General features: G+C 42.6%; 1 protein-coding gene and 1 long non-coding RNA gene across 4 annotated transcripts; both read right to left on the bottom strand.

Annotated features, from left to right (window-relative positions):
* Positions 1-5,908: 5,908 nt before the first annotated feature.
* On the bottom strand, positions 5,909-12,803 carry LOC122233690 (endogenous retrovirus group K member 6 Gag polyprotein-like). 3 transcript variants are annotated; one of them, XM_042967230.1, is made up of 2 exons: positions 8,890-12,803; positions 5,909-7,773 (listed from the first exon to the last, which is right to left on the bottom strand). In XM_042967230.1, the coding sequence occupies exon 1, from the start codon at positions 12,117-12,119 to the stop codon at positions 10,941-10,943; it is 1,179 nt and encodes a 392-aa protein (XP_042823164.1). In that variant the 5' UTR covers positions 12,120-12,803; the 3' UTR covers positions 5,909-7,773; positions 8,890-10,940. The 3 variants fall into 3 exon arrangements, with proteins under 3 accessions (XP_042823164.1, XP_042823163.1, XP_042823165.1); XM_042967229.1 differs by having other exon boundaries at positions 5,909-7,770; XM_042967231.1 differs by having other exon boundaries at positions 5,909-7,627.
* Positions 5,909-12,982, bottom strand: LOC122233691. The gene is made up of 2 exons (XR_006211357.1): positions 12,811-12,982; positions 5,909-9,023 (listed from the first exon to the last, which is right to left on the bottom strand). It is a non-coding gene; the product is annotated as an uncharacterized LOC122233691 (long non-coding RNA).
* Between the last annotated feature and the right edge of the window lie 13,766 nt (positions 12,983-26,748).

The raw sequence follows: 26,748 nt of genomic DNA, 5'->3' as shown, positions 1-26,748 counted from the left end.
AACTTTTTGTTAGTTTTAACATCCTTAACCCTATGGGGCACGGTTTCAATTCCCCTGAGTTATGATCATCCCTTCATCTTGAAGAATTGGAATGATGACCAATTTGGCTACTTCTTTGTTTCTTCAGGTGAGGTAGGTTTTGCATAAAGAGCAGTTTCTGAAAATCTTTGCTGTACTATACCTATGTGCTGGGCTAAGCAGAAGTTTTAAAGGCCATAGCAGCAAGGGAAATAGAAGCAACATACAGTCAAATATGCTAAATTTTTTTTCTGTTATAATTTCCTGTAGTCAATCCTTCATTCCATTTCTTTGGAACATGGGTGGCAGTCCCCCTTCTGTAACTGCTTCAAGCTGAATTAAGGCATAGTAGGGGCCTTGGAATGGAAGGATTTGACGTGGTACTGGATGCAACTCTTGGCCCCTTGTGCCAATGGAGGGGAACTATCAGAGAGAGTTCCTCATCTGAGAACTTGGATATTTTCCTACATAGTTTGGTACTACATGACATCATTCATTTTATCCCCAAACACATTTTAAGGAAAAATAACAATATAGTTAAGTCCGTCATCCCCTCTAAAGGCTGTATCAATGGGTATCCAATAGAATAGATCAGTAAACCAGTCCCAGCCACCTTGGAAAGGGGGTGGTGGTGGTGGTCAAGAGCTTCTAATAGCCAAGTGGCTTGCTGCTTGATTTTATCTCTATGGGTTTTTATTTCCCATAAGGAGTCAATATAGGTGGTGTTAGCAAGTGGTGTTAGCCACCATATAGACTCTGTCTTAGTTAGCAAGCAATCAGGTCATTAATAACAGGGTTTTTTTTTTTTTGGAAATAAAAGAAAAATATAAGTTAATGGTTGGAGCAAATTATAAACGCGGCGTCAGAGTCCCTAGTGATGCCAGTGTGAGAAGATTTTTAGATGTCAGACTTGAAGCATCCCCAGATGTAGGGGGAGCAGGCAGTGGCAATCTGATGGATTTTATAGTGCAAATGTCTCTGGTGATCCTTTTGAGTGGCCCATAGAGTAACAGGCACAGTGATTGTATATGATCTATTGCGGCAATCTTTCTGAAGTTTACCTCAAGTTGTCTGGCTTTGGTCTGCAGGGCTGGTAAGGCAGCTGGGAACTCCATAAGCAAGGTATCAGGCTGACATTTCTAAGGGACTCTACTGGCTATAAAGTCAACCTTAATTCCTTAAAGCCATCTGGTCTTATCTGAGTCTGTACACGTCTCTTTCAAATATGATGTTCCAGTCAAAGCCTTGGTAATATAACCAATGTTTCCAATGGTGTTCTGTTAAAGGAGAACAGATTTTTATTGAATTTATGTAAATAATTATAATCACCATGAAGGAAAGAATACTCATTGAGAGTTTTGAATTCTGGAGGGTTCAGGCAGGGAGAAAAGATAAATGCTTCAATTTGTTCATAAAGGAATCTCTATCAAATTTTTGTAAGTCATAGATAACCTAAGAGAAAAAGTTTCCTTGAATCTGAAGAGCAAGCATTAGAGAATCAGCAATATTTTCAAACAAGAGTCATAAAACAAAACTGTAATCATTTTCCTTAATTCACTTAGTCCCATGTTATCAACTTTTGTTTTGCTTGAATGTAGTTTTCCCATTAGTTTTGGAAATCCTTACTCAGTTTAGTTTTATGATCTTAAAGATATCAGAAACCTGTATTTGTCAAAATTCCTTTTCATATTCATGAACTCTTTGAAGTTGAAACATATTTTGTAAGAGCATCAGAACAATAACTGTAAATGACAAAAGACTCAAAAATGGGCATGGTTTGATGAGACTGATGAGAGCTCATTACAATGCAGTTGACAAGGAAATTTGGTTATTTTTGTGACACATAATGTTTTAATAATTAGAATTTTAAGTGATGACATTATACTAGGAAATAGTCAAACCTTAGGAATTTTATATGGTTTTGGAACAGTTATAACATTTACCCACAAAGATAACCTAAGAGAAGTTACAATCAGTTATTTGACAATGCTTCCCATGTGACTTAACATACCAAATAAACAAGCCTATTTAGTCAAAAAGACTTCATTTAGTATTTGAATTTCTGGGAAGTTTGTTTAAAAAAAACTTAGAAAGTTTTAAAAGCATGTGCCTATATAAGATGTTAGATTATTATAAAACCTAATATTTAATTACTGTTTAACCAAAAGGGCCATAAGAGATTTTACGGAACATTGGAATACTTGTGACCAAATTTTGCCACTTTAATATTGAAGGATTTCGTTTTTTTGAGTAATCAAAGACCTTACAAAAACAAATCAAGAAACCTTATTTTTCTGAGCAAATGAGCGGGGGATGGGGGAGCCTTGTTTATAATTTCTTATCAAGAGTAGACCAGTAATCCAAGAAATCTTAGTGTTTTTTTCTTAACAGAGAGAAAAGCCAAATCTTAATTTTATATCATACTATTTTAAAAATTCATTTATTCTAGTGTTAGTCCTGACCACATATAAAGTTCTTTTTCAAAGATTCCCCTTCACAAACGTTTTACAACTTGTTTTTTTTTTTTTTTTTAACTTAGATTCTGTCCTAAATTTTCTCTCTCTAAATAACCAGTCTCATTTCAGGACAAAATTATTTTCTTTCCATCAACAAAATGTATTTTCATTCTTTACACCTTTCTTACATATCTCCTACTTTCCTATATACATAATTGCTTTTTTAAAAAATCATTTTCCAGCAATCTTAATCATATTTATCAGAGTTTTAATTCTTAGAAATCTTAGTATCCTGTGAAAATTAACTAGTAACAAATTGTGAATTATTACACCAGAACGTTTTAGAATGGAAAATTTATGAATATATTTAATAGTTTCTACATCCTTTTTTTATAGTACAGTCTTTCAATAATGCACAAAGTATGCTTACCAACTGACTCAAGTATTTTTTTTTAAGTTTATTTATATTGAGAGAGACAGATCGCAAGCAGGAAGGTGCAGAGAGAGGGGAAGAGAGAGAATCTCAAGCAATCTCTGCTCTGACAGCGGGGCTTGATCTCATGAACCGAACCATGAGATCATGACCTGAGCTAAAATCAAGAGTCAGACGCTTAACCAACTGAGCCACCCAGGTGCCCCTGGACTCAAGTATTTTCAGTTTCTCTACAATAAGAAGCCAACACAGACAAACCTACATGCAGTAATTAATGTTTTAAGATTTTATTTTATTTGGGAAAGACTTAGATACCCAATGAATTTAACCTAGTTTATCATTTAACTTAGCAAAACTTCAAAGTTTTATATTATTAATGATTTGGGGAAGCTATTTAAAAATTTATCCATAAACCTTTTTATTTATTTAACTTACTTGTTCTTAGCAATTACCCATGAAAACTTTATGAGACAGACAAAATTAACCATTATTTTAAGTCCCCTCTGCTTACACATTGCAACAGAGATAACATGAACTTAACCAATAAATTCAAATAGAATAAAAAGTTGGTTGCCTACATTATATTTGATGTCGATAACTCTAAAGCCATGTTTATTTTAATGAAATCAATGACCTCAAATTAGCTTTAATATCGAATATATTGCATCCAAATCCACTAAAAAGTCAATTGGTTTGTTCCCCACTGGTCAATTTTATTTGGGGCTCCTGTGGGGAAATCTGAAGTGAGTGATTTAAGTCCAGGGGAGTCCTTGACTCTTTCACGTTGATTTGGGAGGTGCTTTGCTTTGAACCTCACAAGGAGGTGGCCCAACAGCTTGGGGTGCTTTTTGCTCCTTGACAGTGAGGGTAGGACGAGCAAGAGCTGATGGCACTGGAGGCACCAAGGATAGTTTAGGAGCTGGTTGTGCGAGTGGACCGGAAGCGGGTACAGGAACAGGAAGCAGAGGCAAAGGTAGAAGGGGAGTCGCTGGCAAGGCCAGAGGCAGATTTAAAGTTTTGGCCCAAATTTTTTTTTTAAACCTCCATCTCCTATCCGGTCTCCTGTCAGCCTCTGGAAGAGGAGAGGGCCGGCCACCAGTTCTGGTGCTTGTGCTTGGAGGGTGGATTTAGGATTTCTAGTGTCTGCCTGTCTTCCTTCTCCTGTTCCTCATTATTCCGACTACTGGGTAAGGGGTCAGTGTCTTAAATTTTCGTCATCTTTATCTCTTTGGACCATCAGTTAGGTCCTTTCCTGTGATGCATTTTTATTATGAAGTAACATAAAAGTATGGATGTTGGGAATTTTATCCTGGCTCATGTGAACTTGAAAAAACATTTGGATTAGTTTTTAGCCTTTTGTGTTTTAAAATGCTCAATTTTTACAAGTGCTTGCCTTTAAACCAATTAAATAGAGCTCTTTTACAGATTAACTTTAGCAATGCCCATCCACAGGTGGAGAAAATATCTCACATTTATAATACATATGGACACAAATGCACAAACAGGATGCAAACAAAATGTAGTCTGCATTTCATCAATGTTTGTGGAGAGGACATTAAAGACCCAATTTCCATATATCCCCCTTTTATTAACACAAATCTAATTGTAAGACAGCATTATAATTTATGGATCTATTAATTAGTTATTTTCCGTTTCCAATTACATCACAACCGGTTTCTTGCAGAGATACCAAAAGCTGCAGCAAGGGACAAACCGAATGAAGCCAGAGTACCTCTGTGACTGTTGGTTCCTCCCCCAAAGCCAGGAGCTTCGTTGACTGAACCAAATGGCTTCCTGGTTTCTGGTTACTTGGTCTCATAGCCGGCTTTCCCTACTTATGCACACAAGAAACTAATTCAGACATGTCAAAAGAACCCCATTTGGGCCACCTGAGACTCAAGTTATCCTTCCAATTTTCCCATGTAAGTAAGCACTTGCAAGTATAGGCTCCATATGTCCTATACATGTAGCCGGCTGGAGTTTCTTGTGGGTGGTTCTTGGTTTTCTGGGGGCTAATTCCATCCTTTGAAGCATGGCTCCCCAATTCTTTTAGTTTCAGTTTTACTTTTAGAATAAGGCTTGAATAAGATTGTGGTGGATCGAGAGGGTGCTGTTTGTGAGTGTCGCCAGTCGCCATGATAAACTCTCTTACGTGTCTTGGTTTCTTCCAGAGAGGTCCAAGACCACCGAGGGGGCTCGGGGCACTGGATGATCAATCCTTACATGTGCGTTCCCTGACGAGCCAATCATTAATTATCTTATGAGATGGAAATTCCTATGGGACCCCTTGTCGCGACCGGGACAACAAACACCGAGATCAGGGTCCTGAGGGTAGGGGAATGTAAGAAAAAAAGAGAGAAGAGAAGACAGTTTGGGAACAGGAGGGTCCCCTGGGCTGATGGCCCAAGTGACGGCTTTATTGTTGCTGTACACAGTCTTTTATATCCAGACTCTTATGGGTCAGGTCATTCTAAGAATAAACAGGTTTCACATAATCGCTGCCCACCAAAACATTTAGTTCTGTGTTTCTTGTGCATTTTCTAGACGGGTCACAAGACCTTGTTGATAAGATTGCTAGCAAAACACAATTCCCATGTTTGTTTCTATCTGACTCGGGGTAGAAAAAGGGAGGTAGCATTACTGCCAACACCTGCAGACCACAGGCTTCAGGAATTAACTTTCTCAGCCTTGACAAGGCTTTCGTATGCCCTTGAGAGTGGGGGAATGGGAGGGGGAACCACTGGGTTGGCTTGAGTCAACAGGGAACGTTGCTCGACCCGGTCTCAGCCTGGCGCCGGGGCCCGGCCTCCCACATGAATGGGAGGGGGAACCACCGGGTTGGCTTGAGTCAACAGGGAACATTGCTCGACCCGGTCTCAGCCTGGCACCGTGGCCCGGCCCCCCACATGTCCCCCTATTGTTTGTAATTGCAACATGTGCATCCTGGCTTGGTATGTGGTAAAGGCAGTAAGACCCCATCTCCAGAAACAACACAGCAAGACAAGTATAACAGATATTACGGAAACAATTCCAATAAAGATCCAAAAGGAATGCTGAAGAATATTAAATGGATTAAACCCATTAAGTTGGTGCAGTATGGTTCCAGCGAGATCTCCAGGGTCAGGGAAACTGAGTGAGCTACGTGCAACAGCATTTATCTCTTCTTGTAGCTGTAAGAGGTCTAAGCTAGTGTTAGCATCATGCCAAACCCCTTGTAAATGACGACGCACTTGTCCCCATGTCATATTGGTATACTCTAAAGGGGTAACACAGATATGCTTATACGCATCATGACAAATTAAAGAAAGTCTGGTACGCAAAACAGCAAACTGATCACCAAAATACATCAACGCTTCTTGTAGTGCCTCTAATTGGGCTTCCAATTTACGGTCTATTCGTTCTTGAGTGGCAAACACCTTGGATACATTATGAGCCAATTCATTTACATGGGATGCCGTTTGGGCACTTTCACGTAAGGATATTACAGATACAGTTGCAGAGGCAATTACAGTCACTGCTGCTATGAGTCCAGCAATTAAGGGTCCAAGAAACCGTTTGGTCCTGCGCAGCCGTTCACAAGCAGGACAAGTCAGCCGGTATAACTGATGACCATCTTCTTTCACTGGAGTAATGGCTCCGTCTCCAACAATCAGATAGTATAGGGTGGAGGAACACAGGCACGCAATTGCAGAACTGGAGAAACATAATATTCTGGAAAACTAAAGCTGTCATTAGTATATATTTTATCAAAGGTAGCATATAACTTCCAAAGATCAGAATGAATTCTTCCTTCAGGGGATTGCAAAGTGGTTTGTGGGATAATCTTGTGGTGTACCTGTACCTTGTTAGGAGGTGGACCCATATCTCTTAAAGGAGCCACTAAAGGTCTCCTTGTTTCCCTTTGCACTTCCAAAATAGCCATAGGTGTTTCTTGAAGGAATGAATGCCAGGCCTTTCGGGAATAATCTGTAATGGTATAGTTTATGCCTTTAGGAGTCATCCTCAATGAAGAGGACTGGGCACATTTACCCCAAGGTGAGTCCCCAGTAAGGCCTTGACCAACTGAGGGACATATAGGAAGATTCTGAGGGGGATCACGCGGTCCAAAAAACATCCATTCTCCTAATAATTCTCTCTTTTGCCAATAAGCGGCAACAGAGCGGGGTACCCATTCAGAAGGACGCTTGCCATTTTGCCACATAGTATAAGTAATAGACCGCCCTACTGGTTTCGTACCCAAACACCCATATAAGCAAGTTTGTACGGCGTAGACTCCCTTTGCAGGTAGATGGGTACTCCTGCAGAGAATGCCGTCCAATTGATAGAGGCCGACACAGTGGGCAAAAACCCTGCATCTTCCCCTCCCATAAAGGAGAGATTGGTGTATGCTTCGGGTGTGGGGTCTCTCCATGTTACAGGTTGTACTGTAGGAGGACCTACCACGTATGCCCAATAGAGGGCAGACTCCCCGGTTGTAGTGAGAATGCACAGGCATGCCAAGAAGACATGTGTGGCCGTTACCTCTCTACCTGAGGCCGTCACTACATCAGTGGCCTGGGTCAGCAGGTTCTTTATCTGTCCCCAGGTGGGTGTACCCGCCTTATGACTCCACCGTTGTCGCTTCTGGGGGGGCTCCGTCACTGTCAATTTGGCCATTTTTCGGTGCAACCGTAATATCTTTGAGGAGCCGAAGCGGGACCCAGCGCGGCGCTTCCTCATCCTGTGGAAAAACACAAGCATACCCTCGCCCTTTTCGAAGCACTGGGTCTGGGCCTCGCCAAATGCCTTCCGGCATATCTTTCCATCTTGCCATCAAGAGAGGTTCTTGATTCCTTCCCCAGCGACGCTCTGCGGCAGTCATCCCTGCTTCATTGACATTTAAAAAATTTAAAACACAACACAAGAGTGAGATGTACATGTGGGGAATACTTTATCTTTCCCTTTAATATCTCCCCCTCTTTAAGTTTTTGCAGATACTGTTTTAGAGTCAGATGAGCTCGCTCAACAATAGCCTGTCCTGTGGAATTATAAGCAATGCCAGTTGTATGCTCAATTCGGAGTCGGCGGCAAAATTCTGTAAAAGATTTAGAAGTATAAGCACTACCATTGTCAGTTTTTATTTTATGAGGTTTGCCCATTGCTGCAAAGGCAGAAAATAGGTGATTTTGAACATCAACAAATGCTTCTCCTGAGTGGGCTGAAGCATGTATATAGCCTGAGCAAGTATCTACAGACACATGTATATATTGCAATTTCCCAAAAGGTAAATATTGGGTGACGTCCATTTGCCACAAGTCATTGGGGCGAAAACCTCGGGGATTAATGGCATACACCGGCTGTGGGAAGAATTGCGGACAGATGCCGCATTGTTTAACAATTTGGCCGCTTCACGAGATATTTTGAATTCTCGTCGAAGGGCTGCCGCATTCTGATGAAAATTATCATGACTCCTTTTGGCTGTTTCCAAAGGAGTGGTAATGGGCAGAACTTGCAATAAATGGGTTGCTGCATCGGCTATCCGATTCCCAGCAACTAGGGGACCAGGCAGATCGGTGTGAGCTCGAATGTGGGAAATATAAATTGGAATGTGCCGTAAATTAAGAAGTTTTTGTATAGCATGAAATAGATGATAAAGTTCCTCATCTGCTGTCAGTATAAAGGCAGTGGGAAGCTGCAACACGGCTTTGACAACGTATTGACTGTCAGAATAGACATTTATAGATTCCGGGTAAGTTTTTAGGGCTACCTATACAGCATAAAGCTCGGCCCTTTGGACAGATTTAGTCGTATAATTTAAAGTGATCAAATTTTTATGTTGAGAAGTGACATAATACACTGCAATTTTACCCTCTTTACCAGCATCCACAAAAATGGAAGCAGCATCTTCAATCGGCTGACAAACAATAGGATTATAGGGCAAAATATCTATAAGACTGAAACCTTGTACTAAAGAATCAGAAGGTAAATGAAATTTAATTTGACCTGTAAAATCAGCCAAGGCAAGTTGCCATTCGATGGACTGGGCAAAAGCAGCGTCCACCAGCTTCTGTGCCAGAAAGGCACATGCAATAAATTCTGGATCGTGTCCAAAGAGCTGAACAGCTCGGGATCTTCCTCTAATGATGAGAAGACAAACCATAGATAGCAAAGGATTAATGACATGCAGAGAGTGTAAGGCTAAATGTAGCCATTCAAGTGGGCCATGAGATTGCCACAGAATTGCAAAGGGGATGACTTGAGGTTTTAATATTATTAGATACAAAGGCTGAGAAGGGTCAATTCTAGTGACTTGGGCCTGCTGAATGGCCTGTTCTATATGTCTTACAGCTTCTTTAGCTTCTTGAGTGAGACTTCGCAGGGATGCTGGAGAACTATCTCCTTTTAGAATATTAAACAAAGACAGTAATTGTTCTGTGGTGACCCCTAGTGTATTTCTAATCCAATTTATATCTCCTAATAATGTCTGAAAATCATTTAAAGTAGTCAAATGTCCGGTTCTAATTGATACTTTCTGAGGTCAGACAGTTGGTTTGGAGATGAGATACCCTAGGTATTCAAAAGGTGCTTCCCTTTGAACTTTCTCAGGGGCAACAATCAAATTATATGCTTTAAGGCATCTTTGAAGAGAAATAAAAGCCTCCTGTAATAATTCCTTAGTTTCAGCAGCCAAAAGTAAGTCATCCATATAATGGATACAATATACATGGGGAAAACTCTGTCTAAAAGGGGCAATTGCTCTGGCCACAAACTCTTGACATAAAGTCGGACTGTTAGCCATGCCTTGCGGTAAGACCTTCCCCTGATACCACTTAGCAGGTTCCTGTAAGTTAGTGGAAGGCAGGGAGAATGCAAAATGTTCTCCGTCGCCAGGGGCCAACGGAATGGTAAAAAAACAATCTTTTAAGTCCAAAACTAGTAATTGATATTGTAAAGGAATGGCCGATGGGGAAGGGAGGCTGGGTTGCAAAGCCCCCATGGGTTTCATGACAGCATTAATTGCTCTCAAATCTTGCAGCGACCTCCATTTATTTGACTTTTTTCTCATCACAAAGATTGGGGTGTTCCAGGGACTGGTGGAGGGAACTAAATGACCTAATTGCAGTTGTTCCTCTATGAGGTGAGCAGCAGCCTCCCTCTTAACAGTAGGTAAGGGCCATTGGTCAACCCACACTGGAGTGGAAGACATCCACTGGAGAGGCATAGTGTGGGGAGTTTCCAATGGCCCTAGGAAAAACCCAATCCGAAATGGTCTCTTTTAGGCTCGGGGACATACGGCTCAGGATTCCCCTGCAACTCCTTCCCAAAGCATTTCCCCTCAATATAGCCCATTTCCTTCATAAGGTGCACAGCAAGATTAGTCTGTTTTTGAATCGGGACTGCCTTAGTCTCCAGAGTCAAATTCATTGCAGTTAATATGTCCCTGCCCCAGAGATTAAGATCTATGTTCAACACAAAAGGCTGAAAAGTTCCAGTCATACCATCAGGCAGTCTCCAATGTAAATAATCAGAGCTTTGCAATGGAGCAGAGGCATAACCAACACCTTTAATTGGAATATTAGTCACTTGAGTAGGCCATGTGACAGGCCAATTTTTTTGAGCAATAACTGAGACATCTGCACCTGTATCCACTAGTCCCTCAAAAGGGACTCCTTGGATATGCAATGTAAGCATGGGCTTTTCTACAGAGATCACTTGAGCCCAATAAAGATCTGTGGAGCTGAACCCCTGATTTCCCCGGTAAGGTTTAACAGCCTTATTATTGGAGGATATCTGGGGTATCAAGATCAATTGTGCTATGGGAGTCTTGGGCTCAAGCACCAAAGTTCCCATAGTTAAGCTGGCCAAAATTTTTATTTCTCCAGTGTAATCTTCATCAATAACTCCAGGATAGATCATCAATCCCTTAAGAGTCCAGCTGGATCTTCCCAATAATAACCCCCAAGTATTCCTGGGTAGAGGCCCCCATATCCCTGTGGGGATGGCTTTGGGGGGCTGTCCTCCTTCTAGGTAAACGGACTGAGCTGGGGTAAGATCTAGTCCTGCACTGGCGGGGGTACTGCGGTGTAGTTGGCTAATACCTGGGAGGTCTCCAGGGTTGGACACAATGGGTGAGAAGGTGCCTGTGGGAACATTGCCGCAATTGTTTGAGGGGCCTGCGGCTGGCCCCGCTTCCAGTTTCCCTGAAGAGGTCTGCCATTACAATCAGTTTTAGAGCGGCATTCATTGACCCAGTGATACCCCCGTCTACATCTGGGACAAATAATTGCCGGCTTGTTATTAATGTTAGGGCCACTTGGCAAACCGGGGGTAGTTGGAATTATTTCTTTACTACGATATTGGGCCTTCATATGGCCCTTTTGGCCACATTTGAAACACACTATTCCACCCAACTTCCTTGGATTAGTTCTTACGTTTCCACCCTGAAGCTGGGCATGCACCTGTAAGGGGTCCATTCCCTTTAAGGCGGCTGCCAAAGTAATGCCCTGAATATAAGATGGTCCAATCTCAGCACATAGCCTAATATAATCCTCCAAGGTACCCTGATTTTTCCAAGGACGAATGGTTGCCTGACATGCAGAATTAGCATTTTCATAAGCCAGTTGTTTTACAATAATGGTACCTGCCTCCCCATCAGTAACGATACGACTGACTACAGTCAAAAGGCACCCAACGAAATCCTGGTACTTCTCATCTGGCCCTTGCCTAATTTTAGACAATTCCTCAGTTCTGCCCCCTGTGGAGGGGAGTTTTTTCCAAGCTGTAATGGCACAGGTATTAATTTGATTATACGCAATTTCAGGATAATTCAGCTGGAGGCCCACATCATAATATTGCCCTGTACCTGTGAGCATGTTGAAATCCACTGGTATGTTAGTTCTTTTATTATACATAGCCTGTTTTTCAGCATTCTCTGCAAATTCTGCTTTCCACAAGAGGTTATCTCTCACACTCAAACAAGCCTGAGCAATGACCTTCCAATCTCCTGGGCACAATGCCTCCCCGCTCAAATTATCAAGCATAGACAGGGTAAAGGGAGCTGTCGGACCATACTGGGCTGTAGAGGATTTCAAATCTTTCAGCAATTGAAAACTTAGGGCGGAGTACACTCTCTGTCCCCCCTGCTGAATAACAGGGTCAGTGTGAAAAGCAGAGGTGTCTTCCCCATACTGTGTTGCTTGATACAGAGTCCGCTGCAAAGGAGTAGTTCCCATAACGGGGTAAGGTTCGGTGGACTGTTGATTCTGAGTAATAGGGAAAGCCAGCCGAGGTAAGCCTCTATCTGGTGCCTGAAAAGAAGGTCGTTTTAAAGGCACCTTCTGGACCAGAGGGGCCAAGAAGGCAGGCGTCCTCTGGTCTTCCAAATATGGCCCATCATCCCCCTGATCCCCAAAAGGAGAGTCATCATTATTTTCTGGATCTTGCACAGATAACTGTTCTAGGAGGGGGAGAGGAGGTAAAGGTGAAGGCACCCATGACTGTCCCGAAAGGGCATTGAAAGTAGTTTCTGGAGGGAGAGGAGCATCTGAAGTCACTAAGGGTTGGGCTACTTCCGAGCTAAGAGAAAACTATTTCAATAGAATCCTGCGGATCAAGGACCTCCTTAATATAGGTCCAAGTAGACCACAAAGTCCCTGGAACTGCAGCCCCACGAATCTTCATTTGATTTTTAAGTTTCTGACCAACTCGCTGCCAATCCTTTAAATCAACTGTACCCCCGTCTGGAAACCATGGACAATAATCATGCACTATGTCAAAAAATTCCCTAAGGGCTGACTGAGAAACCTTAATTCCCTCTCCTTCATAAGAGCCTGCAAGGCAGTTACAAAATATCCCTGTTCCGTAGACTGTTTCTGTCCCATAGTTTTACTCCCGTCGTCTGTGCTGCTGGCACAGTTCCCCTACCTGAATTAGACGTCGCGCGTCCGCTTTCGCTTTCCTCCTTGTTGTCTCAGGTCCCTGTTCGGGTGCCACTTGTCGCAACCGGCGCAACAAACACCGAGATCAGGGTCCTGAGGGTAGGGGAATGTAAGAAAAAAAGAGAGAAGAGAAGACAGTTTGGGAACAGGAGGGTCCCCTGGGCTGATGGCCCAAGTGATGGCTTTATTGTTGCTGTACACAGTCTTTTATATCCAGACTCTTATGGGTCAGGTCATTCTAAGAATAAACAGGTTTCACATAATCGCTGCCAACCAAAACATTTAGTTCTGTGTTCCTTGTGAATTTTCTAAACGGGTCACAACAAGACCTTGTTGATAAGATTGCTAGCAAAACACAATTCCCATGTTTGTTTCTATCTGACTCGGGGTAGAAAAAGGGAGGTAGCCTTACTGCCAACACCTGCAGACCACAGGCTTCAGGAATTAACTTTCTCAGCCTTGACAAGGCTTTCGTATGCCCTTGAGAGTGGGGGAATGGGAGGGGGAACCACCGGGTTAGCTGAGTCAACAGCGAGACGTTGCTCGACCTGGTCTCAGCCTGGCACCAGGGCCCGGCCTCCCACACCCCTAGACGTCTTGAATAGTATCCTCAGACACTTCCGCTAGGGTTTCTGCCACCTGAAAGCACCATTCGACCAGAAGGAGCAAGTGTCCCTTCTCTTCAGAGCTCAGTGATTCAGCCTCTCATATTTCTAACCAGAAAATGGATTCAAGCCTTATATTAATAAGATCAATTAGTATCATGCCAAATTAAAACAACCAGCCCATCCACTTTCTCCCTCTAGGTTATTCCCACCTAGAGAACATTACCGCTCAAATCAAAGTCATGACCATCAACACAAATTAGGGACGTCCGGATATCGCCAGATACTCCTGTGAAATGTGAGCAGTCAGAGGGGCACAAGGGGCTGTGCTGGTTCCGAGGGCCACGTTCCAGATGATCTGCGCCCCCCCGCCACCCCCTGCCCACCAAGGTGTTCTCAGCCAAGCTGCTCTGGTATTCTGACAACAGTGCCAAGAACTGTTAATGCAAAATGAACAAATCTTTCACAATTTCTAAAAAAAAAAAAAAAGGACGAGAGTTTTGAGCCCAAGTGAGGACAGCTGCCTGGAATATACAATCTTCACAAAGAAGACAGTACTTTGGGGAAGGAATTTTAATACAGGATTCTATATGGGTTTTTTTTGTTTGTTTGTTTTTTTGTTACATCAACAGTTGCAAATCATCATGATGAAGGACATTTCAGAAAATTACCATTATTTTATGCTTTTAGTATGTGCAAGGTGGAAGGCTTTAGGGGTATGAGAATGGAACTTAGGGAGATTTTTCCTCTTTAGTTTGGATGTTTCCTTTAGGTTATTTGCTAATGAAACACATACAGTGTGTGCTCAGGGCAGGAAGATTGCCCATGCTTTGAAGTTTGGTGAAGTCATGGTGACCTTGGTAAAAGCGTAGCTTCCCCGAGAGCCCAGGAACAGGGCCCACAAACGTTAAAGTTGAAAATGTCCTTTATCACACTTTAGGAGAGTACCCTTTGTGTGTTGCTTGTGTCCTGTTGTGTCTGGGTCACTTTTCCTGTCAGTGCAGCCTTCTGCACTGACTCCCTGCCTGTTGTGGGCTGTGATCTCTGCGGTGTGGGTGGGACCCAGGCAGGCCAGCTCTGAGGGGACTGCCCACCCACCCCTGAACTTGAGAGGGGGCATTGGCATTAGCAACATTTGTGTGGGGCCTCTGGTCCCACGCCCCATCCCTGAAGCGCTTCGGCTGCTTTAACAGCATTTGCCCTGAGCCCTGGGCTGAGGCTAGCGTGCCTCGTGTGGCGTGTCCTCTCGAGAAACTGCGGGTCTGGCGCGTGCTGGCAGGTTGGGTAGCTGGCGCCCATGCAGCCCCACCTCCCGCAGAAGGGCCGGTGTTTATGCTGGAAGGTGGGGGAGGAAATTGGCACCTGCCAGCTCCCTTGTTTTTTGAAGTGCCCCCAACACACTCCGAAATCAGTATGAACAGATCTGTCTCCCGTTTGCCCCCATGTTGTGTAAACTGCCCTTTTTGCCTTGCCTCTCTGCACCGACTGCAATCCCTTTCAGGGCCAGGTACCCAGCTATCTCTCACCCTCCTGGCAGCCCAGTGCTGAGTCAGCTGACTTTTAGAGCTGACTTTTACAGGCTCCACCTGGGTGGCTCAGTCAGTTAAGCATCCTTCAGCTCAGGTCATGATCTCCCAGTCAGTGAGTTCAAGCCCGGTGTCAGGCTCTGGGCTGACACCTCGGAGTCTGGAGCCTGCTTCAGATTCTGTGTCTCCCTCTCTCTTTGCTCCTCCCCAGCTAACGCTCTGTCTCTCTCTAAAAAATAAAATAAAAACATGAAAAAAAAAATTAAAGCTTTGGGCTCCAAGTCCCATTGCTTATTCGAATTCAGCCCCTTGGTTTTTAAAAGCCAAATGTTTGGGGGATTAGTTTTCCCCACGTGAGCTCCCCCGTGTGAGTGATGTGAAACTGTTGGGGTTCAGAGCCCTCCGCCAAGAAAGAATTCTTGAGACATCTTCAGTGCAAAAGGTGGCTTTATTAAATCACAGGGACAGGACCTGTGGGCAGAAAGAGCTGCACTGGGGTTGTGATGGGTGACTGATCATATACCTTCAAGTTTGGAGGGAGGGCGTGGTTAGGGATAGAATAAGTCTCTAAGGAATTCTGGAAGCAAGGTTTCCAGGACCTTGACGGGGCTAGCTGTTGTTAGGAAAAGATCATTCAGTACTAACAAAATCTTAGTCATGAGACTCTTCAGATCAGTGGGCCATATGCATGGCTAACATATAACATATATGCTAACATATATTTGGGGGCTAGAGATAAAGGAATTTTCCAAAGGAGTTTCTATATGTTAAAGGAGATTTACAGGATCCTGGGGGGTCGGGGTAATTTTAAGCTAAGTTTGCCTTTTGGCTTTAGCAGTGTTAACATCGAGGCCGCCGAGTTCCTAGGGGAAGGTCACTCTGCCTGTCTCAAGGACTTGTCAAAGGGCTGTAAGCTGTAAGGAAATTTAATTTTTTTCTTTTGCCTTTGTTTTCCACATCGTAAGGGCCAGTTTCTCTGCCGGCTCCCTGCGTGTAGCTCCCTCTCTCCCGGCAGCAGCCTCCCTCCCCACTTCTGGCCTTTCAGATACAGCTTCTTCTCTTTGGATGGCTCTCTGGTTTATTGACTTGGATGTGGATGGTATCTACAGTAAAACCTGGAATTGCCAGTAACTGGTCCTGCTTGTATTGATGTTCTAATTTAGGGGCATTTGGCAATATTGGGAAAGGCTTTATCTGTAACATATGTTTGCTTCCTAGAATTTTCTGGTTCTGTCTGAACCCTAAACTTACAATACAGGTTACTTGTACCAGCACACGAGATGTGCTCAAGGAATATCAACGGGACGCATCTGTCTTGTTTTAAGGAAGACGGTCGCAATAGTTAGGCGCAATAGTTATCTAGGGAGAGAAAAGAGGTACAAGACCTGCCAAGACATTGGACCTGACACGAAACTGAACCCCACATATTTTCATAAAAGCGTAAGTCTATTAAATTATTAATTGATTCCTAAAGCACTCATTGAGCACCTAAAATGTAACAGGACTCATAGTAAGTGTTGAGATGCAGAGAAGAGTAAAACAAAAGCTCTGGTCTCAAGATGATTCCTTGATAGAAAAGGGACCCAAGGAGGCCAAAGTGGCAGAAACACGAAGGGTTGTAGGTGCTGTGTGTTAGGTGGCTTACGTGCACAGTGACGATAAAGAGAAAACTCTGCTGTGGCAGGACAGTGACAGTATTGCGAAAGGGCATCCTGGTAGAGATGCACGTGTGTTTATTTTTTTTTATTTTTTTTATTAAAAAAAAATTTTTTTTAACGTTTATTTATTTTTGAGACAGAGAGAGACAGAGCATGAACGGGGGAGGGGCAGAGAGAGAGGGAGACACAGAATCTGAAGCAGGCTCCAGGCTCTGAGCCATCAGCCCAGAGCCCGATGCGGGGCTGGAACTCATGGACCGCGAGATCCTGACCTGAGCTGAAGTCGGACGCTTAACGGACTGCGCCACCCAGGCACCCCGAGCCGTGTATTTAAAGATGAGCTGGCATTCCCCAGGCTGACCAGGGAGGGTCTCATTCCAGGCAGAGCGTGGCCTCTTCAGGGACCCTTTGAGAGGAGTCAGAGTAGGAGATGGTTGCGGTGGGGAGTTGGGAAAGGGGGATCACAGATTTGCAGCTGTGACTGGAGAAAGGGAAGTACTGAGGGGGGCAAGGGGGAAACAGAAGACTAAAGGAGATTTGGGTTTTGTTTTAGTTTTGTTTGAAAGTGAGAAGAGCTGCATGGTTTACATGCTGGTATGCAAACACCAACCCAAAAGAAAGATTGAGAGGCCCCAAAAAAGGAGATAGTTGCAGTGAGATACAAAGGAATGAGAAAATGTAACAGTTATGGCAGAAATGATTGCATTTCTATATGATGACACATTTATTGATTAAGAGAAAGTGCTTATTTAAGCACTCATTGAAAGAAATAGAATATAATAATTAAGTACTGATAATAATAATTTCACCTCCCAGTCATTTCTTTTGCTAATAAATTATTTCATGAATAATTGATTAAATTGTTAACAGTGTCTACTCGCTGTACTGCTTTAACACCTGCCCTCAAGGAACTTATAATACACGGAAAATTATAAGAAAATGCATTAATTACAATGATAGAGTTACACACAGCTTATTATAAAGCCCAGAGATTTAACCATCACTTACCCACAGAACCTTCAAGCATTGAAAACCAGGCCTGGTTATCATGCAGTACTCATATAAGGATTAAATTAATAAAGGTATATAAAAGTCTTTTTCATTTATTCATTCACCCAGCAAATGTTTACTGAAGTCCTGCTAAACATCCTACTAAGTGTCTATGCTGCACAGTAGGGCACAGAGAGAACCCATTCTATTGTGGCAGAGTGCTGTAACCATGTTAGTTATTAACATACAATCAGTATTTTCATTGGAGATTCCAGGCATAAATTTCTCTCTTGAAAGCTAACATGAGAACTGTCAGCATGCTGTGGGTTTAAGCATATAAAAATACCACTAAATATAGTAATAATTCCTTACGTGCAAATAGTACTTCCCAATTCACACATACACTCCCATGCCCAGCATCTTATTCGATTTTCTTTTTTTCTTTTAATTTTTTTTTAACGTTTATTTATTTTTGAGACAGAGAGAGACAGAGCATGAGTGGGGGAGGGGCAGAGAGAGAGGGAGACACAGAATCAGAAGTAGGCTCCAGGCTCTGAGCCATCAGCCCAGAGCCCGACGCGGGGCTCGAACTCACAGACCACGAGATCGTGACCTGAATCGAAGTCGGATGCTTAACCAACTGAGCCACCCAGGCGCCCCTCTTATTTGATTTTCAAGACGTCTTGTGTGGCCTGTAGTACAGGCAACATTATTATTCTTCATTATACAGGTGAAAAACCTGAAGTACAACAAGACACCATTTTTCATTCAAGATCACAGTGTCAGAAAAAAATCCTAGAACTTGACACACTTGGAATCTGGAAGATGTTTCCAAGGATGAGCGGAATATTTTAAATAATTTTGAATGAAGTCGCATAGAGACATTACAGCTGTTTATAGCACATTCTTTTTTTTTTTTTTTTTTCAGGCTCTGTTGTGAAGTTTATAGCACATTCTAATAAAAATAATATCATGTTCTTCTTTAATAAAATAAGAAGCATGTATTTCAAACCTAGAACCAAACGATATTCTTAATGGCAAAACTCTAGAAGCTATGTCCTCTGAACTCAAGGCCAAAGTGCATGTGCCCATTATAGTCATAGAAATTTACATATAACTGAATTGTGATTTCTGTACTTTGGAAAATGTTGCTACTTTAGTAAGGCACCCTGAATTACCTTATTCATTCGAATTATTTTATCTGCTCTGATGACCCCTTGTCTCCAGGCTTCAGAGGCATATATTCATCAGTCTGAGGGATGTTTCCACATGCATTGCAAACCCAACATGTAAGCGGTTAAGCTCATCTTCTTGCCAGCCTTGCTATTCTTTAATATCAGCTCATTTGTATGCCATCATCTGCTCTCCTAAGGATTAAAACCAGAGGTCATTAACTCCTTCCTTGACCCTGTTAGCATCCTTGACCTCTCCATTCAGCATGCATCTGAGAGCCAATAAAAATGACCTGGAACACATTCACATATAGTTGGAGTTCTGACACCTCTACTCTTTTTCATTCCTTCTGTTCTCTCTGAGATCACATTTCTACATAACTCTAAATTTCTTCCTTTGAAATTGGCCTTTCTCCTGCCTCTGGTGCCTGAACCTAGCACTTAGCCTTGGTCTCTAATGTTAGAATCTCAGTTTTCCTCTGCAACTTTCTATACCCTGACCCCTCTTTGCTCTAGGCCAGGCCTTGAGATACCCAACCTTGGCCTCTTGCTTCATTTTGCTATCCAGGCCATTTTCCAGGAGGACTGCACAGAATTTTCAGTTGTTCTGTAGGCAACGTTTTATAGTCCTTACACTGGGCTGCGGGAACTACAGGGAGACACTGGTTCCGTATGAGTCAGGGATTTCAAGTCACTGACCACAAACTGACCAGAATTGCCTACTGCATTGGAACCAGTCATGAAAAGGCCTCAGGGAGAAGGAGGTGTGGACCAGGCCTAGGTTTAGTATGTCCTGTTATGAATCTGGTGCAAGACAGTACTGTGTGCATAAGAAATACATGTAGCCACCACCCCCCCCCCCCACCCCCGCCCCGATCAGTACATAGGAAACTTCATTAGATGACCGTCGTACTACCCGGTAGTCCCCGATATCCTCCCACTGGGAACTTATTAGCATATCACTTCGGTGTGGACAAACCCTATATATCACGTATTAGTATAGCCACCATTTCTATTAATAAATCCCTGCAGCTTTTATTTTATCTGCCTCCTTTGCATATGTTCATCATGCTTAAAACCCATATCCAGGTTAATTGCCTACAGGAAATGTCCAAATAGGAGGCAGAGAGTTTCTTACACTGTAAGAGTATCACTTAAGGCCTGTGATCCTAATATAACTTCAACTATCACCCCGAACAGGATGAGTGTAAAGGAAAACACACCCACGCACACTGTGATCAAACTGCTGAACACCAAGGATAGTCTTGAAAGCAGTCAGAGAAGACAGAAACATCACATGGAGAAGAACAAAGGTAGGAATGAGAACAGACTTGTTATTAGGGGATGGGCAGCCTAGGAGAAAATAGAGCAAGAGCTTTAAAACATTGAAAGAAAAAGAGCTGCCAACTCAGAGACTTTATCCAGCAAAAATATCTTTCAAAAATGAAGGTGAAAAAGGATTTTCCCAGAGAAACAAAAATAAAGCTAAAAAAAATTGATCACCAGTAGATTTACACCAAAAGAAATGTTAATGTTCTTGGGGGTGCCTGGGTGGCTCAGTCGGTTAAGCGTCCAACTCTTGGTATCAGCTCAGGTCATAATCTCGCAGTTTGTGGATCAAGCCCTGCATCCACCAAGCGTGGAGCCTGCTTAGGATTCTTTCTCACTTCCTCTCTCTCTCAAAATAAATAAATAAAATTTTAAAAACTTAAAAAAAAGAAATGTTACAGTTCTTTTTTATATTTATTTATTTTTGAGAGACAGAGAGAGACAGAGCATGAGCAGGGGAGGGGCAGAGAGAGAGGGAGACACAGAATCAGAAGCAGGCTCCGAGCTGTCAGCGCAGAGCCCGACGCGGGGCTCGAACCCACACATGGTGAGATCACGACCTGAGCCACCCAGGCGCCCCAAGAAATGTTACAGTTCTTGAGGCTGAAGTATGATATCAGATCAGGTATTCAGGAATGTAAATTGGTCCATCATCTAAAATGAATCAATTTTATTTACAATATCAGCTGACTAAACATGAAAAACCATATTATGGTCTCAATCCATTCAGAAAAATCATGTGACAAAACTTCAACATTTATTCATGGTGAAAACTCACAGGAAGCTAGAGGTGGAAAGTAACTTCATCAGCTTGATAAAGGATATCTGCAAAGAACTTAGAACTATATCATAAATAATAGAGAAAGGCTGAATGTGTTGCCCCTGAGATCAGGGATGAGGGAAGGAAGCTGGCATTCACAACTACTATTTAACATTATTTTGGAACTTCTAGATAGTACAAGGCAAGACAAAAATAGAAATCCTACACATTGGAAAGTGGAAGAAATAAAACTGTCCACATTCAAGATGACATGATCTTCTTTGTTGACAATCCCAATCTACCAAAAGCTACCAGAACTAATAAGTGAGTTTGGGGAGCTCAAGTAAACAAGATCAACACAGAATATACAATATGGACTATGCAAAAATCAGTTATATTTCAATATATTAGCAAAAAAATTGAAAGTTGATACCAAAACAATACCACTTACAATACCATAAAAAAAAACACCATGAAATGGGGATAAAATAAACAAAATATATGCAAGACCTATACACTGAAAACTGCAAAACATTGCTGAGAAACATAGAAAGACCTCTATGAATGGAGAGATATGTCATGTTCATGGACCAGAAAACTCAGTATTGTTAATATGTCAGTTCTTCCCAAATTAATCTATAGATCTTGGCATGTGTTTTATAGAAATTGGCAAGCTGATTCTACATTTTATATGAAAGAACAAAGGACCTAGAATGGTCAAAGTAACCTAGAAAAAGAATAACAAGTTTGGGGTACGTAAACTACCGATTTCAAGACTTAACTGTTAAACTACAGTAATCAAGACAGTGTATATTGATGTAAGGATAAACACATTGATCAATGGAATAAAATCGAGAATCCAGAGGTACACTCATACGTATATGGACAATTTATTTTTGTCAAAATTGCCAAAAAAACAGTCTTTCAACACATGGTACTGAAACAACTATACATCCATATTAAAAAAAAATCCTCAACTCAACCCTTTCCTTGCGCCATATCACACACACAGAAAAACCTTCAAAATGGGTCCTAATCTGAGTGTAAGCACTAAAACCATAAAACTTCTAGAAAACAATAGAAGAAATATCTTTGTGATTTGGATTAGACAAAGATCTCTTAGATAAGATGCAAAAAGCATGAATCAGAAAAAATTGATAAATTGTACATCATTAAAACTTTAAATGTCAGCGATTCAAAGGAAACAATTAAGAAATTAAAAATGCAAGACTGGGGGGGCGCCTGGGTGGCTCAGTCGGTTAAGCGTCCGACTTCAGCTCAGGTCACGATCTCGCGGTCTGTGAGTTCGAGCCCCGCGTCGGGCTCTGGGCTGATGGCTCAGAGCCTGGAGCCTGCTTCTGATTCTGTGTCTCCTTCTCTCTCTGCCCCTCCCCCATTCATGCTCTGTCTCTCTCTGTCTCAAAAATAAATAAAGGTTAAAAAAAAATTAAAAAAAAGAAAAATGCAAGACTGGAAAAATATTTGCAAGACACTTACCTGATAAAAGGCCAGTATCCGGAATGTATAAAGAATTTTTACAATAGAACAAGAAGAAGTAGAAAAACCACCCATTTGGGATGGAGGGCAAAATATTTAAACAGACACTTTATCCAAGACATATGATGGTGAGTAAGCACATGAAAAGATGCTCAATATCACCGAGGAAATACAAAGTTAAACCACAATGAGATACTGCCACACACCTAATAGTTAATGTTAAAAATTCTGATGACGTTACGTTTGATGCACAACTGGGAATCTCACACTTTGCTGGTAGGAATGCAAATGGTATAGCCAGTTTGGAAAACAGTTTGACTGTTTCTTATAAAAATAAATATTCACCCACCTGGAGTCCAGCCTCTACGCTCTTGGTATTTTCCAAGGAGAAATGAAGACAAATATCCACACAAAGAACTGAATGCACATATTTATTGTAGCTTTGTCTGTAATGACTAAAATCTGGAAACAACCCAAACGTGCATTAACTAGTGATTAGCTAAACAAATTGCTATATATCCATACAGTGGCTGGACTACTAGTACAGCCAACGTGCATGAATCTCAAAAAGATTATGCTGCTTGAATGAATCCAGTTATAAAAAGTCTACTTACTGTCTGATTTATGACAGTCTGAAAAAGGCAAAAACATAGGGACAGAAATCAGATCAGAGGTTGCCATGGGCTATGATGTAGAAAGGGGATTGTCCGCAAGGGGGCAGAAGGGAACATTCTGGAGCGGTTGAAAATGTTTTACATATTGATGGAGATGGTAGATCCATGACTATACTTTTATCACAACTCATCAAAATTTACAATTGAAATTATACTTTAGTTAACCCGACCTTGTAAAGTTATGCCTTAAAAACCCAACGTGAAAAACAAATGAGAGGAAAAGTGCCAGAATCAGCTTAGCAGGGGCCCTGAGTTCCACCACAGCCCCCCGCTCTCTGGCCTTGGCAAATCATCTCAGCCCTCTGGATCTTATTTCCATCTGTAACATGGTGACTGTTTATCACCTTTCCTCCTTTCTTGGAAACTTGAGGAGCTTGGAGTGATGTCATAAATCTAATGGTTCTTTAACAGAGTCCAAAATACTCGGCAGATGAGAGAGACCCTTAAGGACCGAGGTTGTTTGTCTGCCTCTGGCTTCTTGTGCAATCCCTGAGAGAGTTCATTTTTAGGGCCTCTAAGTGCTCGTTAGCTGCCAGTTAGAGCACCAGGACAGACCTCTGGGTCGCTGCCTCACACCTTTTAAAAGTGTTTGGAGACAGGCCACCTTGGGTCAGCTTACCACTCACCCCCATCTCTGTAAGACCCAGGCAAGAGTACTAGCCAGAGTGCTCACAGAAAGGTAAGCCCCACGACGACTTCTCACTGCTCCAGAACCCCTAGTTTCCTCCCGTCTTGAGTAAGGGTGAATGGACATCACTCAAGGTCTTCACGTGGCTTTTTCCTTGTTGATAAAACAAAGAATTGAGTGATGCTTGGATTCAGGGAAGGTAGGGAAATATGGTGAGGTTTCCACTCTGAGCGACTGGAAGATTGAAGGACAGAGCTGGCAAACAGAAGGACATCAGAGGGAACTGACTGGGCTGAAGAGAAGGGGGAAATGAAGAGTCTGGGAGAGCCAAGGAGGCTATTTAGGTTGGTTGGGGCAGAGCAGCCTGTATTTACCTTTAAGTAAACCTAGAGAGAATGCAGTACAGCCTTTCACATTACAGAAGAAAAAGGGATGAATGGATGGATAGATAGATAGATAGATGATAGATAGCCTTGGAAAACAGCAGGGGCTGGCAGAAAATGAACAAGTTCTCCATTCAGAACAAACTCTTGCTTATGTGAAATTCAACAAGTTAATTTTTTTGAGCCTCTTTTTTCTCATTTGTAAGATGATTACCTATCTTTAAGAATGTTTGCTAAGTTTAAATGTAACATGTAATGCAGTAACATATAATACCTGAAAGAAGGTTTGTATTTATGTAAACATTAGCTTTCTGTTTTATTTCTTTTCATTCCTTCTTTCCTCCCTCCATCTCTCCCTTCTTTTTTTCCTTTTTCCAAGGTCCCAGTGCTAGTAGAAACTTGTTTATAACACAAAAAACATAAGAAAAAACATAAGTCCCTGGACTCCAACTCCACAGCTCTTTCCATTTTGCTGAGTTGTCATTCTTATAAACCAGAAGAATGAGAGAGGGACAGAGAGAGAGAGAGAGAGAAGAAAAAAGTAGAGGGGGGGGGGATTATGCATGACTTTGTGGAGAGAAAGAATTATGCAGGGCAAATTGGAACAGAGAACTTGAGATGAACTGAACGTTGTGTGAACCGGCAGGGTGGGAGATGATTGGGGTGGGGAGTGGACAGATGCGTCCAGGGTGGAGAGATGTTGCTGCTGCTCAGAGCAAGAATGAACTCTTGCCACTGTGCTATGTGACACTGGATTGTGTCACTGCTATGATTTCCAACCCAGATTGGGCTTGCCTTAATGTTAAGCTAGGAAAATCCATCTGTGAGGACATTTCCTCTGGTGACAAGGGATCCCGACAAATACCAACTCCCTTCTCACCAAATAACCTGCCTGTCCCAGAAGTGGCAGGTGTTGGGGCACTCTTGAGGAGTCCCCTGCCGCCTTTGGTCAGACCCCCAGCTCTGCTCCTCACTGTCTGCCTAAATGTGGACAAACTACCTTACCTCTTTGTGCCTCAGTTTCCTGTCTGTACACTGGGGATTATAGTAGTATCTACTTCCGAGGCTTATTTAAGATAAAATGAGGTAATACATGTAAAATATTCAGAACATTGCTTAACACATAGTAAGGTCTAATTAAGTCTCAGTTATTATTACCTCCCTTACAGGCTTTTTCTGTGGGCTGAATGAGGGAAAACATAAAAGCAACTTGGGTACAAAATACTTGATAAATGTTATCTGTCACTGGCTGTCACTCCAATCCCAGCACCCCCAGGAAACCCTCTCTTGTTAGTCGTAAGCTGACTTCGAAGGCTACACTTTGCTGGGCCTCCTCAGCACTGGGGGAGGGATTATATGCATGGGACCAACTCACAATGGAAGAAATTTATCCTCTCCAATCATGGAACAGGAAGAGGCGAACAATGAGGAAGGGATTATTGCCCATTCGCTTTTTATAGAATGAAGGCAAGAAGGGTTGGGAGAAACCCTTAGGCTCCTTCATTCAGCAGCAATCGCTGCCTTCAAATCTGTGCACGGGAGACCTCCTTGGCGGCTAAAAAAACCACTCCCAGCCTCAAGAAAACCCATAGCCGACCTCAGAGAGAAAGAGAGGGGTGCTATCTGTGAGAAAGAACCCTGCTATACTCAGAGGTCTTTTTCCTATGCTTTTTCAACACAAAGTAGTCATTTTTTCTTCTGTTGTATTTCAGTAAATGGAGCAAGTCCCTCTTCCTTTATTAAGGAAATTTAACTTGCCCTTCTTAACTGCTGATACTGGTGAAATCTGAGTCATGTTATCTACATGTCCTGTCTCCTTCGTCAGATAGTGGCTGTCAGGTCCTCTGTTTCCTAAAGCCCAGGGAGCTCAAGTCTTCCAAGTGTCCCTGTCTCCTCCCACCAGTTCAGCTGAAGGCTTTCTTATTTACAGTCCTTCTGATCCAGGTAGGCGACCTATGAACCTCTCTTAGAACTCCACAATCACTACAGTGTGATTTCCTTGAAGGCAAGAGCACCTTTTCTCCTTACATGTTGCTTTTACAACAGCCTGACCAGGAAAGCTGTATCTGACGGACAAGCCATGATCCCTGCCCTACCTCCAGCATTCTGGAGAGGTGCATCTAGGGGACACGTATCTGTTGAGGGCAAAGGAGGCACTGCCACTCTACTCTGTGTCTGAGTGTAGCCCTCGGCGGAGCTAAAGTTTGCCCGGCATCGTGATAGAAAACAGAACCCAAATGTACAGTGTCAGTGGCTGGCTTCCCACTGAGGCGACCGGCGGTGGTCCCAGGTGGGAGGCAGATTCTGGAAAGGAAGGTATAACCTGTGAGAGACTAGCAGTCTTCTTTCTCCCACTGAGGGTCGGCGCTGGCCCAACAGAGTTTGAGCCCAACAGATTGCCAACGGTTTTCACAGAAAAGGACAGAATGGAGGTGCCAGGAGTAGTGTAGAGTCTCCTGTGGTAGCCTGTTAGCATAATCTACATTCTGTGTCTTGTGCTATTGATTTTGAGTGGTCCATGTCGGGGCTCTGTAACCTACTCCTCACAATGGTTCAGTTCCCTACCCTTTCTCCATATGCAAGTGCTAGAACGATCCAGGTTATCAATGATCTCATCAGAGGAGGGAAAGATCAGTTAAAAACTGGGGTGCATAAGGGGGTGCCTCGGTGGCTCGGTCAGATGAGCGTCTCACTTCGGCTCA

Source organism: Panthera tigris, chromosome E1, assembly GCF_018350195.1.
Source record: "Panthera tigris isolate Pti1 chromosome E1, P.tigris_Pti1_mat1.1, whole genome shotgun sequence".
In the NCBI taxonomy this organism is placed as follows: Eukaryota; Metazoa; Chordata; class Mammalia; order Carnivora; family Felidae; genus Panthera; species Panthera tigris.
The sequence above is the reverse complement of the archived record's forward strand: the minus strand, read 5'-3'. Positions and strand labels throughout refer to the sequence as shown.

Coding starts and splice junctions, on each gene's coding strand:
- LOC122233690 (XM_042967230.1), bottom strand. CDS start 12,119: ATGGGAACTACTCCTTTGCAGCGGACTCTGTATCAAGCAACACAGTAT.